Source organism: Crinia signifera, chromosome 5 (genome assembly GCF_055691185.1).
Source record: "Crinia signifera chromosome 5, ASM5569118v1, whole genome shotgun sequence".
Classification (NCBI taxonomy): Eukaryota; Metazoa; Chordata; class Amphibia; order Anura; family Myobatrachidae; genus Crinia; species Crinia signifera.
The window spans coordinates 65,702,925-65,721,048 of NC_139221.1; the positions used below are offsets into that span (position 1 = coordinate 65,702,925).

An 18,124-nucleotide genomic window follows, 5' to 3' on the forward strand; every position below is an offset into this window, starting at 1 on the left:
GTCGACGCTTAAAACAATTTTGAAATTTTTTGTTTGAAAAAAAAAAAAGTCAACATTTTCATTGTTGACCTAATGACCCTGTCGACCTTATACCTGTCGACCTAATGACCCTGTCCACCTAACACCTGTCCACCTAACACATGTTGACCTAATGACCCTGTCGACCTAATGACCCTGTCGACCTAACCCATGTCGACCTTCAGTCAGGTCGACCTAAATGCAAGTCGACCTAATGGTGTAGACCTAATGCTTGTACACCTAAATGCAGTCTAACGAATGATCCCATTCCGTAGTGGATATGTGAAATAGCCTCCCATCAGAGGTGGTAGAGGCTAAGACAGTAAAGAAAGTTAAACATGCTTGGTATAGGCATATGAATATTCTTGCAAATAACTAAGGATCAAAAACTATTGCAATTATACTGTAATTTAAAGATAAAAAAATGGGCAGACTAGATTGTCCAAGCCATCAATGTTTCTATATATAATTACTTTTTGTGGGGCTCGGTTCATCTGATGTAAAGTCTCCATCCTCCATTTTCTCCCTGTAATGACTGGTTCTCTCCCGCATGCGTTTAATGAGATCATGAATTCTGGCTTCCGCAAGCTCATTGGTAACAGTGACCTCACCTTGTTCATTGGACCTGTCGTATCAAACGATAAGAATGTTACATATGACTACAAAACGAGTCCACAATTACATTAGGATCAATTATTAGTATCATCATCATCATCATCATCATCATCATCATCATCTTGTTGTTATGAGTGAAATACTGTCACAGAGACAAAAAAAGAAAGATAGTTATTGGACATTTAATACTGAAGACCTGTTTGAGACAACCCCCTCCCCCGGGAACCCATCAGCACCGTTCAAAACCCCCCCCTTTCCGGAACCCGTCGACAGCAAAGCTCTATGGTTTCTCCCAGGCCGGATTACATTTCCAATCCGCCCCTGCATCTACCCCACCTGCAGTGCACATGTTTTTTTCCATCTAAGAGGGAATTTGCCAGAAGAGTGAACAAGAATAAGGCCCTTTATCAGAGGCCTGACTGGGGTACAGGAAAAAATTAAATAATAAAATAATAAAAAAAATGGGTGAGGAGGTTAATAATGGTCATTTGCCTTATGTCGACATGGTCAAAAGGTCAACACAGGAATTAGGTCGATATGAAAAGGGTTGACATGAAAAAGGTCGACATGAGCTTTTCACTTTTTTTGGTGCCTAGGACACCATATAAGTGTACCGCGTTGGCTTGCCATGCTTCAGGCACAGTGCCTCGCTATGCTTGGCACACTAATATACTATGAAAAACACCTTTTAAAAAAAAAAAATTGTATAAACTCATGTCAACCTTTTTTATGTCCACCTTTTGCATGTCAGCCTATTGCTTGTGTCGACCTTTTGACCATGTTGCCCCAAGACGTTGACCCTTTTACTGTGTTGACCTATGGTCTGTTGGCCATTTGATGGTTGACCTTATTACTGTCAACCTGCCGACCATTGACAATAAGGGTGTTCATTAAATTATAATCTTGTAAAATAAATTTCATGAACCCAACGCAAAGGATGTAACATGGAGTAGGTGCCTAGAAGGCTACTAACATCAGCCGAACAACTGGATCTAATGCTTTCACAAACATGTGATTTGGGTAAAACTAGATGCACACCCAAGAGGTGCTTTTTTTGGTCTAATGTCGAGACCTCAGAAATGTTTTTATCACAGGCAAGAACTGCAGCCACTGGAGGCTAACTTACACATACTGTACTGTACAACATCATCAACATACTCATCCCTGTGTCAGATAGTAGTAGTACAGTCATATGCCCCTCATCACTTCCACACAAGCATCCTCAGTTACTATTATATACTCATCATTATCTTGACATGTACTGCTCCCAACATGTGCAGATGATGCTAAAATGGTGGAAGGAGGTGAAAGAGGCTTCTCTACAGTGTGAGTAATATCACACATAGATATTGTGTACACGTCTGGGTTTCTGAATTTGAACACCCAGTTTGAGTCTTAAGGTGCCCACACATGCACCGATCCCGGCGTGCGTTGTGGGCTTAATTAGCACACATAGCATCGCATCGTATGCCTTGTGCATACAATGTGCATGCGATGCGATGCTATGCTAGAAAAAGCTAGTACAAAAAGTATGTGCAGCACATACTTTTTGTACTGTGCGATGGGGTGCCGCGGGAGCGCGCACCCCATCGTATAGCATCGCACCGCCGGGATCGGTGCGTGTGTGGGCACCTTAAATGTTCTTTTTCTTTGCCTTTTTTAACATTGAGATTTCAGTTGCCCTTTCCTAAACTTTCTTCTCCTAGATGTTATATTATCATGACTGGCAGCATTTGTAGCACTAGCATTTGTTTGCTGCTCCTGCTCTTCTGTCGAATAATAGTTGTGATCCATATCGATAAACACACACACAAATTATACAAAATAAACTGCAGTTTAATAGTATTATTTATTTAACTTTTTTTGAAAATCAACATTCACTGCCGAGTCAGAGTAAATGACTGCTGCTTTAAAAATGCATCAGAGTTTGTCAGGGAACCCGCACCTCTGGCCAATTTAGATGTTATTACATCTGGTCCATTGTGTTAATTTTATTCACCAAAGAGGAATGATTTTGAAAATCCTAATCATGAACACTGAATATTGTCTAAATTCAAAGTGTTGTTCATTTATGCATTATAATACATATTTAATGTTAAACTGCAATGTTTCGCCTTGTGTAGCAATAGTCACTGTAAGTACATTAATATAAGTTCTGTGAGAGCAATTGCTTGTCATGTACAGAACTTTATAAATGAAACATGTGTTAAAATAAATATCTACTTCTACTGCTGTTCAGGGGCTTTCACACCAGTCACTTTATTTAGTGTTATTTACCTTTACTATGCTATGTAGCATTTTACCAGTACTAAAGTCTCTTGTGAGATAATTGTCTTTTGCAAGTGACACACAAATTGGCTCCAAGGAATATCTGTCATTTTATATTATATATAGCAAACAAGGCCATAACACCAAGGCTCAAAAGAATGCAAGGCAACAGTGAGGGTACTGATTTTATAAGCTGACCATATAAAAAGAGTGGTGCTGAATCGGACACAGCTGTGTGACAACGGTATTAATAACTGTGGCACTTCCTGGGTAATTTACTCTGTAGACTGGTGCAGTGGTTTAGTATCTAGGTGCTTAATTAGAGTCTGTGCCAGTGGTGGCTGTTGCCCATGTATTTCACCACACATTGCGTATGGGGAGTGGTTAACACATAGAAATACATGTAATGTATGTAATAAATGTGCTGGATGACTGTCCATGGGAATCAGCAAGATTTCCACAGCAAAGCTGCCATTGCACTGCTTTTATTGTTTTTATATGTTACATGTTTCACACAATTATTTTCACCTCTTTATTACTGCTAATACCCTCAGACACTATTCTTATCTATTTACCACTCTTTAACACTTAACTTGCTAATTTGTTGAGTTTCCCACACCCCAGACATGAACCTTTGGAATGTTAGGATTTTACTCAGTGTGGGTACCTGGACGTGGTGGGTATGCCTATACCCCTGGCATAGATCATGCAAAAAACATTTATTATTATTATTATGTATAACAGTTATAATCAATAATGTTTGAATTGTGCACCTGCATATTTTTTCTCTTTGTATAGGGCACTATAAGTCTCAGAAAGTTGTCATTTTTTCTTGTGTGTGCTCTGCATCACTAATGTTCTTTTAATCCTCCCACTTCCTGCTGAAGACAGAAACACCTCTGGCAACACTTTGGACCAGATGTACGTATCAAGCTTCAAAAAGTGATAAAGTGGAGAGTAATAAACAACCATCCAATCAGCTCCCAACTCCCATATCACAGGCTGGGTTTGAAAGGTAGGAGCTGATTGTCTGGCTGTTTATCACTCTCCACTTTATCACTTTTTGAAGCTTGATACATCTGTCTCTCTCTCTCTTTAGCTGACCTTCACTTTAAGTCACTTATTCATACCTCCCAACTCTTGGGGTGGGGCCTTGCATGGAGGGGGTGGAACCGAGTGTCATAACTCCTTTTTTGTCCTCAGATCCCCACCTTACACTGCTAGAGGCTGTGTGCATGGCATCTATTCAATGATCCCCAGCACTGATGTTGGGCTATCATTTCATTCATAACTGTTCACATGGTCATGTATTTTAATGCTGACTAGGGGTGTGAGGCACCTTTGTTAGAAAAGCAAAAAAAAAGCATACAACTGGACAATCGAAGTTGCACTGCAATGCATTTGGGGCAGAGAAAGAAAGATAGAAAGATAAAAAGAAATAAAGAAAGATAGAAAAAGAAAGAAAAAGAAAGAAAGAGTAAGAAAGAGAAAAAGAAAAAGAAAGAGAAAGAAAAAGAAAGAGAAAGAAAGAAAGAGAAAGAAAGAAAGATAGAGAAAGAAAGAAAGAAAGAAAGAGAAAGAAAGAAAGAAAGAAAGAAAGAGAAAGAAAGAAAGAAAATAACTAACAACAACTCAAATATGAATCATTTCAGCCTTGCTGGTGACTATAGTGGGTTGTTGGTTCATCTGTCATGCACTTAAGACAGCACCGGTGTGAAGAAACTATATTAAATCCATCTGAAAGTGCCCTAACATCCTCTCAAGTGCTAGCATAAAATGAATGAAAACACCATATGCCACGTATTGAAGATTAAATTCAAAATTGCTCTCAACCTAAAACAAGATCCTCCTTTAGGAAAATGTTTGGAGTACATGATGGCAAGGGAATAATTTTCTAATAAAACTCTCAGGCACTTGTATGATCAGAAAAGACACTTGTTGTAATCTCATACATAATTCAATGATCAGTAGAAAATAGAACAATACTCCAAGGTGCTTGGCACATATTCATAGCTATCCGCTCACTCAGTGTTTTACTCCAAACAGAGAAGAGAAGAAAAGAAAGTCTCTTGTGTAAAGAACTTAGATTTTGTTTTCACTGCCATAACTGGTAAATGGATTAGAAAGCATCCAGCAGATGAGAAATATGGGAATTGAATTTCTACAAAGTTAAATTTGAGATTTAAACTTTATCCACTTCATTATACTTTTAAGCAGATGAGAAATAAAAGAAACACCAAATGTATTTAAAAAGCAAAAGAAGCAGAACAATGCCAAGACAATTAAGTTATGATAAATGATGAACGTTAGATACAATTAAGAAAAATATGAATGTTCATAATAAGATTACCTGCCCATGGCTTTCTGTAACTTACTAAATGCATTGATATGTTTTGCAGATCTGTCTGTGCTCTTACTGTAACTATGTTTTTACATCCGTTTTTTTTTACTCTGAGGAACAACACAAAGTTGGAGGAATGTACGAGGGGAGCAGGCTTAAGGCAGGGCCAGATTAACATTGCGGTGGATGGAGCTGCAGCTTCAGGACTCGACATAAAAATAGGCCTATCACCATAACAGCATGGTGATGCTCTCCAGCAGACAGACACCAGAGGGCCAAATGTTTGGCCATGAATCATAATTATTAAAATTACATTCCTATTTTACACATTTATGCAATTTTTGTACATTTATATATTTTGGGGCGAGATGTACGGGATGCGGTCCTTTGGTCTACAGCATGATGGTCGACACCATTAGGTCGACATGGGAAAAGGGCGACATGGGTCTAGGTTGACATGGGAAAAGGTCGAAAGGTCATTAGTTCGACAGTGTCTAGGCCGACAGTGAAACAATCGACATGGGTTTTTTCACTGTTTTTTGAGCCGACATGTGACGACAGGTGGTATTTCATGCCCTACCATTCACTAGCGCGTGGTGGGAGAATAAAATAGCGTAGCGAGGCACCGTGCCCAATGCATTAGGAGCACAGCGAACGATGCGTGGGGTGCGGTGCACTTTAAACTGTGTCCATGTTGACTGTGTTGACATTCAGGCAAAAAAACTGTGAAAATCCCCATGTAGACCTTTTGACTGTTGACCTAGACATTTTCTAACTAATGACCTGTCGAACTAATGAACTGTCGAACTAATGACCTTTCGACCTATAACCATGTCGACCTTTTCCCATTTTGACCTAGACCCATGTCGACCTTTTCCCATATCGACCTAATGGTGTTGACCTAATGACTGTTGACCAAATGATCCCAACCCAGATGTACTAAGCCTTCAAAAGTGATAAAATGGAGAGTGGTTAACCACCAACCAATCAGCTCCTACCTGTCATTTTTTAAACAGAATGTGATTGGTTGCAATGTAACAGCACCATGTAGCCTAAAAAGCCAAAAAGGCACAGCCATTTTTACTCCTCAAAAGATCTCAGAATTTGGGGTCTTAAGATCTTTCTCTATACCTTCAATGTGACCTGCTTTGTGACTGTATGTTGCAGGACTAGTATCCAGCTGTTCTGCACACAGCTGATGCACAGTGTTCCAGCATCACAGGGAGATCAATCAGTAACAGGAAAGTGGTGTTGTAGAGAACGTAATGTTAAGAATAAAGTAGCTAATTAGGTTAACTGGCTTTCAGTATTAGGGTGAATTGATTAATGTTTTTAACAGGGTTTTATTTTGAATCAGGGAGGCTCATGAATAGAAACAGATCATTTGATAATGATGAATTAAATTAATAATGAAGATGAATAATGAAGATGGAGTTAAAGATTGTAAATGGACTAATCATGTCAAACTGGTCTGTATTCATGATGTTCAATGTGTACTATATAATAAAAGGCTAACATTGCTCCTCACCTCTATGGGGGCAGTTCAAGTGGTGTGCAGGCTGCCGGCCACTAGATGCCGCACGATGGAGCAATCCAACTGTTCCTCTATTCAGGAGCACACAGCCGCCAGCACTGACATTATAGTTATGTTGCTCCGTTATTTTGATGGGCTGTTAACAAGTTAATGATATTTGAGGGAGGCTCAATGAATGATTTTGGAATTGTACTGTATTATTTCCTGTATTGTATACCAGTCACAGGGATGCCCTCTATTTTAAAAGGTGGTCATTGCATGCTAAATGTATTGTATTATGTTCGCTAAAATGCTCTCTGTAACTGTTGCTAGCTTATTGAGCAAGTTTGGAACCCTAGTCTAGGAATGGATCCTGCATAGTGTTCTGCATCTGGGATGTAACCTTGTCAGCCCCATAGGAAGAGGTACTGTAAGTTATTTGTTTGTGAAGTGTATGAGGGCTAGGAACTGGTTAATGGTTGAGAAGAGTGTAATAGAACAAAGCCTTGCCTAGGGCACTGAAAATCTTGCCCCAATACTGCTTTGCAGCTGTGGTAGGGCATACTTTCCCAATACGTAACATACCACTTGTTTTCTATGCATACCTTTGGCAAGCACTGTTGTTTTGCAGAGTATGGGATGGGTGGCATATATTTAACTTCCCCGATATCCTCAAGCTGTGCGGTGCGAGTCAAGTATCTGCATGGCATTCTTGGACCAACTGGGCTGGGGTGTTGCTTCTTGTTCAGGCTATCCAGGCTACTAGCACATAGCCTAATAAGTGGGCAGGGAATCATTGGCAGCTGTACTGCACCCCACCCATCAAGAGATGGTATCCATGTGCGGCTGGGCTGCAAACCAGAAAGCAGCCATGCAGTTGAGCTGCCCATCTCCTTTTCAAACAAAAAATGCCAGAAATGACAGGATGGGGTTCTCCCTTGTTGGATTTGTTGGTTGGGTTAACCAACAGGTATCACTTTTGTTGACATTATAATTTATCTTGAAGGAACTAGGTTTAAATCTATGGCCCAGTTGTTATCTCATGAGGTATGATAACCTGTTTGAGCACCACAGGCACAGTGTGTATATACAGATTGAATGTCCCTCTTCCTTGCAGGGGCTGGTGTTAGATTCGCCAGCCCCCACCAGCGGCCAGAAGGGTTCGTGCACGTACGAGACGCTTGTGCATCCGCTTACAATGGAACTACCCTCGGGTCCCGCCACCTCGATGCCGGTCCCCAATGCAGTCCCCCACCTCCCCGCTCCCCCCCTAACCCTGCTCATCTCCCGGAGGCGGAGACGAGCAGGGTTCCAGTCATCTTCCGACAGGAAACTGGGACACGCGTCCCAGTCAGATGTAGCCTCCGCTCGCCAGTCTGGCAAGCCCCAGCACTGAATGAGTGGCTCTACGTCTGTATGCCGGATTCGTAAGACTAAATACAACTTTAGGAGGTGTAACATTAGGGCCAAATGACCAATTCTCCAATTACAATGCCTCCAGCGGTGCTTAGAACACAGGCCATTTATTCACCTGCAGTTTGAAGAATACAAAATCATTTTTTTTCCTATTTTTCAAAAAAAAAGAAATACTTTAAGATAATGATAATCATTAGTAATTCACACTATAATTAACTTTCAATTTCAAGCAGTTAATCATGTATTACAGAAAGAGAAGACAACAGCAACACAAAGACCCTGGGAGATGATTCTTCTCCAGCGCTAAAAGTCACTTCTGCTTTTTGAGATGGTCACATTACAAAGGAATCCTTTTCTTTGTACCATCACATGCTTTGTGAGATGGGCAATGGCTGCTTAGTGCAAGGAATCAGTCAGTCACTACAGGATGAGTCCTCTAATCTCCTTCCCTTAACTCTCTTAGGAAAAATATAGCTCTATTTCCAGCACATTAAATGTGATCCCAGGTACCATAATAAATGAGAAAATGATTGAAAAGTTAATTACAAATTTTACACCAGACACATTGAAAGAGAAAAGAGAGCGCGACTAAAGTACCAATTAATTTTTCATTTCAAACACTCTTTCTTTTAGTGTGTGATAGACAGCAAATGTATTTCATTGCATTGAGCTGTTACTTTTTAATATCCACATATTTTCCCCCTTTAAACAATAGCTCCACCAATTAACTTAACTCGGTGTAATATTTATGGGTAACTGATACAAGCCGGGTTAGTTGTATCATTTTGACTCTGCGCTGTTTTCATTGTCGTGAATAATCAGAACACTTAACTTGAGAGTGTCTATATGTCGTCACTTTATGTTTGTGTTCCTTTAAAATGGCGCTAGGAAAATTCTGGGCCTTATTCAGACTTGACCGCTGCTGCCACCCCACTAGATTGAAATCCCACCCCGTGCAAGTCTGCGCATGGCTTGTGAATCCCCGGTGTGCAAGTGTGCATAACTCTGACCCTTTCACAAGTCTGCGACAGACACAGGCTGATAGACACCGGTGCTGGCGTCACAGACCCTCGCTGAAAACGCCTGGGCACATCTGCTCTTTTCCTGACACTCCCAAAAAATGGACGGTTACCACCCATGGTTCTGCCATCCAGTAGGGGTGGCAATTATGCACAGATACTCGAGCCACCAAGAGGAGACAGAGCACCGATCAGCATTAGCACAGCATTGTCTCAGTGCACTGTCTGTTGTACTGTGTGTGGTTGCAGATGTAACATGACATCCGACCGCGACCCTGCCAGCTGGCTGTACTTGGCTGAGCAGCGGGCCTAGAGATAATGCACAGAGAGAAGGGTGACATGCCATTGCTGTCAGTGGATCTCGATCCCTGGTCCGGCACTTTCACATTAAATCCGGCTCGCCCATTATACAGAGGGTGACCCGGGTTTAACACTTCTTACAGTATAACCCGGGTCAAATTGCTGAGTTGGTCGACCCGGGTTATTATTATTATAATTTTATTTATAAGGCCCCACAAGTGTTTCGCAGCGCCGTACAAAGGAACAATACAGGGAGACAAAACTTGGCATAACATTGAATAAATAACAAAAATACAGTACAAATAAAGAGCACCACAGTTCAATACACATTATTGTGTATTGGGTTATTTTCTTTAGTGCTTTCAAACTGCACCTCGACCCGGGTCGACACTTCAGCAACCTGGCAATTACCCAGGTCCAAGGTGCAGTGTGGAATAATATCATTTTAATTTTATGCTCTCTAATGTATAACCAACAAGTCAGAGTGTCCACAATGATATCAATAATTAAGTTGAGGTTCAACAAAACATATTGGATGGTTCCTGTTATTGAATTAGTATATGTGGAAGCAGCCAAATTGCTGAGGTACCAGTGTTAATCAGCATATGAAATCGTTGAACATTGCTGTAATTATTAAGCTTTGTCCATGTCTATGTGATATGCAGTATGGATAGCTTTATATAAGCAGGTGTAATAAACAAAAATTCAGGCGCAAAATTTTCAAAGATATGTATAAAAAATATGTCATGCATCAATGGGGATAATACATCCAATTCTGTTCCAATAAAGATGTATATATGATTCATTTTCTATAGATAAATGGTGTATCTAGAGGGTTCAATGAACCCTTATTCAATTATAATCAAGCAGCTCCCATATTAGCTTACCGTGAGCGCTACTTATATAAATGCACAAGTAATTTTATTCATATACAAGTAATATAAAAAGTAATAAAAACCATCAAAGTAAAAATCACATAAAAATATGCACTCTAATGTCCTGATCAATCACTTCAGCGTATTTATTAAGACAAGTCCATCATTATAAAGGTTATTGGACCTGATATGAGACTCCTTAGTCTCTGTAATGAGACCTCAAATTGGATAACTTAATATCAGAGTCCTGTGTATTAAAAGGCCAGAATGTACCCAGAGTATGAAAGTCTCAGTTAATGGGTTCCTTATATAGACTATGTTTCATTGGTTCCAAGTCTTCATACACTTCACACTGTTAAGATAGTCTTGTATAGCTAGAGAGCAATATCTCACCCTTCCTCAGCTCATTACAAGGAAGACCTCCTCAGTTTTTTATTGTTTGTGGTGTATTTTTTCTTGAAAGATATGTTTTATATTTATACATGTAATTATCGCTTGCGTGGAGGACCGGCACTCCCAGCTTGATTCCAAATAATGTGCACAGGTGCCTTCACAGCTTTACCAAGGAAAGCAGGATACACAGGAACAAAGGTGCGGCACTCTGGTCTTGTAATGAAATAAACGACAGTATAGTGTCTGGTGATCACAGACACTGTACTGTCGTTTATTTCATTACAAAACCAGAGTGCCGCACCTTTGTTCCTGTACATGTAATTATATATAGATAGATTGAGCTGTTTAAATGCACAATATATATTTGCCAAAGGAATAGATACTTTACCAACAATGCATGTGCTCAATTAAGCCCCTGATTAAAGCAAGTAGCCGATTGGACCTTGATTCTTTGAAAAATCCATCGGATAACAGTGTGGAGTGTATGAAGACTCATATTGGGGGTAACCCATACTTGGAACCAATGAAACATAGTCTATATAAGATAAACATTGTGGGCCTTATTCTGATCGGAGCGGCCAAACGTGCGTACGTTCGCCATTACCGCACGCTAGCCGTACGCGGCCGTTAGGGTTAAGTCCACCCACAAATCAGCCGCTTACGTACGGGCAGAAATACCGTAGAAGGGGAGTGGCGTACAAATGAGCGTACGGCAACGTACGCGGACGGCCCAGCCCTTGCACTCCGACAACAGGCGTACAACAGAGCGTACGGCGCCGTTTACGGACGTCTTTCGTCCGTCTTTCCAACGACTTCTTGCGGATATCTGAGCGTACGCCAGCTTGCACGGACGGGTCCCTATTGTTTTCAATGGAAAACTCAGCTTATGTCACCGCTCGTGAGAGTGAGCGTACGTCCGTGCACGCTGGCATACCCTTCACATATATGGACCTGCACATCTTGCCTTTCAACTACTAATCTGACAATTGATTAATTAATCTATTTGTTATTCAATTATTGTTTTCTATTAACTCAATTGTCTACCTTAATAAAGACCCTAATAAAACTACATTTGAACCCACATTACATGTATATTTGTTATGTTCTAATGTGGCATTTTAATCACTATCTATGTGTCCCCATATTGCTGTTACTTTTAAATCAACTTATGTTGGTGTTTCTGTATATGTACTAAATTATGTCCGTAATTACTTTGTCCAAAATGTGTAACATGTATACCTACCCTGATGTTATGTGTGATGTTTTAATCTAACAACATTAAACATGCATGCATTTTCACTATGTGTTATTTTACTCAAAAACACACACATTCACACATCAATCATTACCCCTCACCTCAAATTACAAGTATAACTTACAGTACACATCTGTATGTACCTACCCTTACAAGCCCTCTAACATATTTATTAGTAAAAACACAGGCAATTTCGAACTGTAATGCAACTTTTATTTTCTACAAAAATAATAAGGGGGGGGGATAAAAAAAAAATTAAAGGCGGGCCTCCAGAAGGCCAAAAAGGAGCTGGAGGTACACGAGGGTGATCATGATCTCCCGCATGAGGACTGCCACCTCCTCCTGGTGCTGTTCAGTGTCTGTAATGAAGGGATAAAACAAAAAATTAATATATAACATACACAAATGTTTGTTGTATTTGTACATAATAAAAAGTTCAGAGTTATGTGTGAAGGCCACATACATTTAGAAACTACATTGAAGATGGGTCTGCTGTAAACACAGTACTAAAAAAAAATATGTTAACACACACATACTGTACATAGTAAATAACATTAATTCAATTACTCCTTCATCAATGAATGTATGCTGTATCCCAATTGGTACTTTGGTTTTGGGGGACTGTCCTCTAACCTCACAATTAGCCTGTGCTATTTGACATTGTTGTGGCTTAAGCACTCCTTAGTATTTTAAATTTAGGACATTGCTGTACAAATTATAGGCCTACAGCTATGTTTGTAAAGCATGCATCCGCATGGCCTCACACACTATTACCAAAACAATCTCTACATTTAAGTTGCACCAGTGGCAGATTAAGCCTTTGGGGGGCCCGGGGTACTTTAGAGCGGGGGGCCCCCTTGCACTTGTCATTACTGGCCGCACACTGCATGGGCGAATATTATACTGTCAAAACACAGAGTAAAGGCAGAATAAACTTGGTCAATGGTTACCTGCAGGGGATATATATATATATATATATATATATATACACACACCACATGAAAAGCCTGTGTTTGTCCCTCTGCCCCTTACTCTGGAGGAGACCTCACAGTCCTAGTGCTGCCTCTGATTAAAAACCCTCCTATGACTAAGCTGCTGCTGCTGTTCTCCATGGACCTGAGAAGCATGTAATGAGCTCCACCAATCAGAGCTCAGCACAAACTTCTCAGCCTCTGTCCTCTGGTGCAAAGTGTCATGGGACTTAGTCAACTCCCAGAAATGCACTGCACACTTGTGCAATCAGTGTGCCTTGGCTCCCGATGCTCAGCACCATAAATCATTGTCACATTGGCAGATAGGTGAAGCTGCAGCACTACCCCACCCATGCACAAAACATTTAGCTAAAAAAAAAAAAACATAACTTAAACATTTTATTTTTAAAAAATACATGACAACCACAGGGGGCCCCTAGCTAGAGGGGGGCCCAGGGGCACTGACCCCTTGCGCCTCCATTATAATCCGGCCCTGTGTTGCACATCATGCTGGGAACTGGAGTTACCCAACACCTGGAGCCACATAACTACCACACCACTAATGTCGGATATCTCATTGGATGTACTGTTATGTCAATTATTCAAGGGGTGAGGCATGGCCACACTCAAAAAAATCACCAAGGGGAGCCTTGTTCCTGGAGAAGGACAGGACACACCTCATGGTCGGCCTGCAGTGATATGTTGCAACTAATGTTGATGTTGGATACACATATGTGGTTGTTGTGATTGTTTATGTGTAGAAATGTGTAGGTCAACATTAGACACATTATTTACTTACGGCTACTTGAGCCATCCTGGTCGCCGCTGGTTGGCTGTGCAGTGGTTGGGGGGGTCAGGAGCAAGGGGGATGGTCCTGGAGTTTGGACCGAGGTAGTGGGTGTGAGTGGGGAGTGGAGAGGTTTGGGGGTGGGTGGTGGAGAGGTGTAGGGGGGTAGGAAATGGGGTGGGGAGGGGGGGGGGGTGGGGGTTGGGGAGGGGGTTGTGGAGGGGGTGGGGGTTGTGGAGGGGGAAGGGGATGGGGAAATTGTGTGGGTCCAAACTGCACCCAGTGTCTCCAGTGTTGGGGAGCGGGAGGGGGTGTGGGTTGGGGAGGGGGTTGTGGAGGGGGTGGGGGTTGTGGAGGGGGTGGGGGTTGTGGAGGGGGTGGGGGTTGTGGAGGGGGAAGGGGATGGGGAAATTGTGTGGGTCCAAACTGCACCCAGTGTCTCCTCTTCTTCCTCCTCCTCTTCTTCCTCCTCCTCCTCTTCCTCCTCCTCTTTCTTCTCCTCCTCCTCCTCCTCTTCCTCCTCCTCCTCTTCCTCTTCCTCTTCCTCCTCCTCCTCTTCCTCCTCCTCCTCTTCCGGCTGCTCCTGGGCTGCCTGGTCCCGGGCTGCCTGCTCCCGGGCTTCCATGCGTGCCCTTGCCCGTGCTGAAATGTTCATGTTGATGGCATAGAAATCGAAGATTGGGTTTCATAAAAAAGGGGGAAAGAAAAATTCACATTAGTCATGCTCATAACCTTCAAAATTATCATTGCTGTGATATTTCAGACATTTATCATGCAAACTATTTGATATCCTACACCCAAAAACTGATCAACTACTTAAACCCCCCCCTATACACCCCCTATACACCCATATACACCCATATACCCCCCATATACACCCATATACACCCATATACACCCATATACCCCCCATATACACCCATATACACCCATATACACCCATATACCCCCCATATACTGTACACCCATATACCCCCCATATACACCCATATACACCCATATACACCCATATACACCCATATACCCCCCATATACACCCATATACCCCCCATATACACCCATATACACCCATATACACCAATATACACCCATATACCCCCCATATACACCCATATACCCCCCATATACACCCATATACACCCATATACACCCATATACACCCATATACCCCCATATACACCCATATACACCCATATACACCCATATACCCCCCATATACACCCATATACCCCCCATATACACCCATATACACCCATATACCCCCCATATACACCCATATACCCCCCATATACACCCATATACACCCATATACACCCATATACACCCATATACCCCCCATATACACCCATATACCCCCCATATACACCCATATACACCCATATACACCCATATACCCCCCATATACACCCATATACACCCATATACACCCATATACACCCCATATACACCCCCTATACACCCCCTATACACCCCCTATACACCCCATATACACCCCCATATACACCCCATATACACCCATATACACCCATATACACCCCATATACACCCCCTATACACCCCCTATACACCCCCATATACACCCCCTATACACCCCATATACACCCCATATAGACCCACATACTCAGGGACATATTTATAAAAAGTACAGAAAACATTTGCAAAATAACGCAGGCATACTAGTAAATAAAAACTTACATCGGGCAATATGGCGGCGAAGTGTGCAGAGCAACACTGGCTGCCGCCGGCGCAGGTCCAACCAGCGCCGCTCCAGTTGACCCAGGCTCCTATCCACGCCGGTCCTGGCGAAAATTAGCCGGCGGGCAGCATTGTATGCCCGCCGCTTTTCACTATTTGCCACATAAGGGCCCCTGGGCCCCAGGCGGCGGTCCATGACCTCAACCAAGGCCAATAGCTCCTGGGTAGAAAACGCCCTAGCCCTGGTTGAAGTCATGGTGGCAATGGCGCAGTTATTAATTGCAGGTACATATATCACTTTTGGTGCTTGCTGATTGGTGTAAAAAATTGTTTGTTTGGTATTAACTTTATTAATCCTTCTTACATTAACAAACTGGATGCGAATAGAAACTTACGCGGACCGTTCCGATATACACACACCACAACCAACAGCATGCATTCAATGAAGAGAGAAGTACTGTATTTACAGTGTGCGGAAATTAATACACGCAACCCTCTACTTATAACTACGCTGCTTAAAGGGGGCACGATACACCGATATCCATGGAGAGGAGTACTGTATTTACAGTGTGCGGAAAATAATACACGCAACCCTCTACTTATAACTACGCTGCTTAAAGGGGGCACGATACACCGATATCCATGGAGAGGAGTACTGTATTTACAGTGTGCGGAAAATAATACACGCAACCCTCTACTTATAACTACGCTGCTTAAAGGGGGCACGATACACCGATATCCATGGAGAGGAGTACTGTATTTACAGTGTGCGGAAAATAATACACGCAACCCTCTACTTATAACTACGCTGCTTAAAGGGGGCACGATACACCGATATCCATGGAGAGGAGTACTGTATTTACAGTGTGCGGAAAATAATACACGCAACCCTCTACTTATAACTACGCTGCTTAAAGGGGGCACGATACACCGATATCCATGGAGAGGAGTACTGTATTTACAGTGTGCGGAAAATAATACACGCAACCCTCTACTTATAACTACGCTGCTTAAAGGGGGCACGATACACCGATATCCATGGAGAGGAGTACTGTATTTACAGTGTGCGGAAAATAATACACGCAACCCTCTACTTATAACTACGCTGCTTAAAGGGGGCACGATACACCGATATCCATGGAGAGGAGTACTGTATTTACAGTGTGCGGAAAATAATACACGCAACCCTCTACTTATAACTACGCTGCTTAAAGGGGGCACGATACACCGATATCCATGGAGAGGAGTACTGTATTTACAGTGTGCGGAAAATAATACACGTAACCCTCTACTCATAACTACGCTGCTTAAAGGGCCACAATGCGACATGTTGCTGTATGACAATTTCATACACATTACATATGTAAGGAAAGCATTGTAACGTGATGTTTTGAAATGTGACTCACAAGACATACACGAACTCCAACAGATACCAGCTGACAACACTCATCATTGGAATGACAGGTGCACACATTTCACGATGTAGCCCACAATGCTCCACAACCTGTGTATATGCATATACAGGTGATTGATCAGGTGCGTTGAGACCTGCGTAATTTAAGCGGGAATTATCGGCGGGAAATATCGGCGTAAATTTGCATCTACCTTGCGGGAAAAAATATACGCCCCCTTGTTCATGGCGGGAGATTAACATATAAATATTCAGTCAGATGCAGCCCACAATTGCTGCAAACATGTCTGACTCAGACGATTCCGCAGCTGAGGACGCTCTGCAGAGAGCTACAGCACAATCCCTGCTTGATGCACTGAACAAGAGGGAACAGGAGCGGAGAAGGAGGGCCCAAGAGAGGAGTAGCCTGCAAGATCAAGCGGGCTCCTCAGTAACAGGCCCTGGTGAACCTCCACCAGCTCCACAAGGGCCAAGCAACCAGCCAGAACAAGAGGTTGCATCTCTCCAAACAGGTGTGACCCAGCAGGTGCATGGTGAGAGAACTGGGGCCACCAGAAAACAGGCTGCAACATCTAGGGTGAGGACTGAGCAGGATACCACCACCAGAAAGAGAAACCCTGCATTTGTAGAGGCCGAAATGCGAATTCTAGTGCCCAGGGCACGCGAATGGATTGAATTGGCAACCAGGAAGCCGGGTGCCAGTGCAAGGAGAAACCTTTGGGACAAGATCACAGAGGAAGTGAACCAGGTGTCACCAGTGGTCAGAACTTGGGACGCGGTGAAGAAAAGGTTAGTGTGTTTGTCAGGGCAATTTTTCAGCAGTCTCCAGCAGGAACTGAGGCCCTTATTCTAGTTCACTCTTTCTGGCCAAATATTTCTTAGATGGACAAAACCATGTGCACTGCAGGTGAGGCAGGTGTTACTTGTGCAGAGATAATCAGATTTGGGTGGGGTTTTACACCTGCCTCACCTGCAGTGCACATGGTTTTGTCCATCAAAGAAATATTTGGGCAGAAAGAGTGAACTAGAATAAGGGCCTCAGTTCCTGCTGGAGACTGCTGAAAAATTGCCCTGGTCTTTGTCCCCCTGATAATGTCATATGTGTGTACATATGTTACATGTATGTTTTGAGACTAATAGAAAGGTGTGTTTGTAGATAGTGCTACACTTCAATGTCACATGTGAACACAACCATGTCTAATAACCCACATTGATATATGAAACATGCACCATTGGTGTGATGTGAG

The 18,124-nt window shown here is 42.4% G+C and overlaps 1 protein-coding gene across 2 annotated transcripts in view; it reads right to left on the reverse strand.

Moving 5' to 3' along the window:
• Nucleotides 1-18,124, reverse strand: part of CNGB3 (cyclic nucleotide gated channel subunit beta 3) — a 177,135-nt gene that overhangs the window by 115,857 nt on the left and 43,154 nt on the right. For both annotated transcript variants that reach the window (XM_083187382.1, XM_083187381.1), the window contains exon 5: nt 492-643. In XM_083187382.1, coding sequence (XP_083043508.1) covers nt 492-643 — 152 coding nt within the window. The remainder of the gene's footprint in view (nt 1-491; nt 644-18,124) is intronic.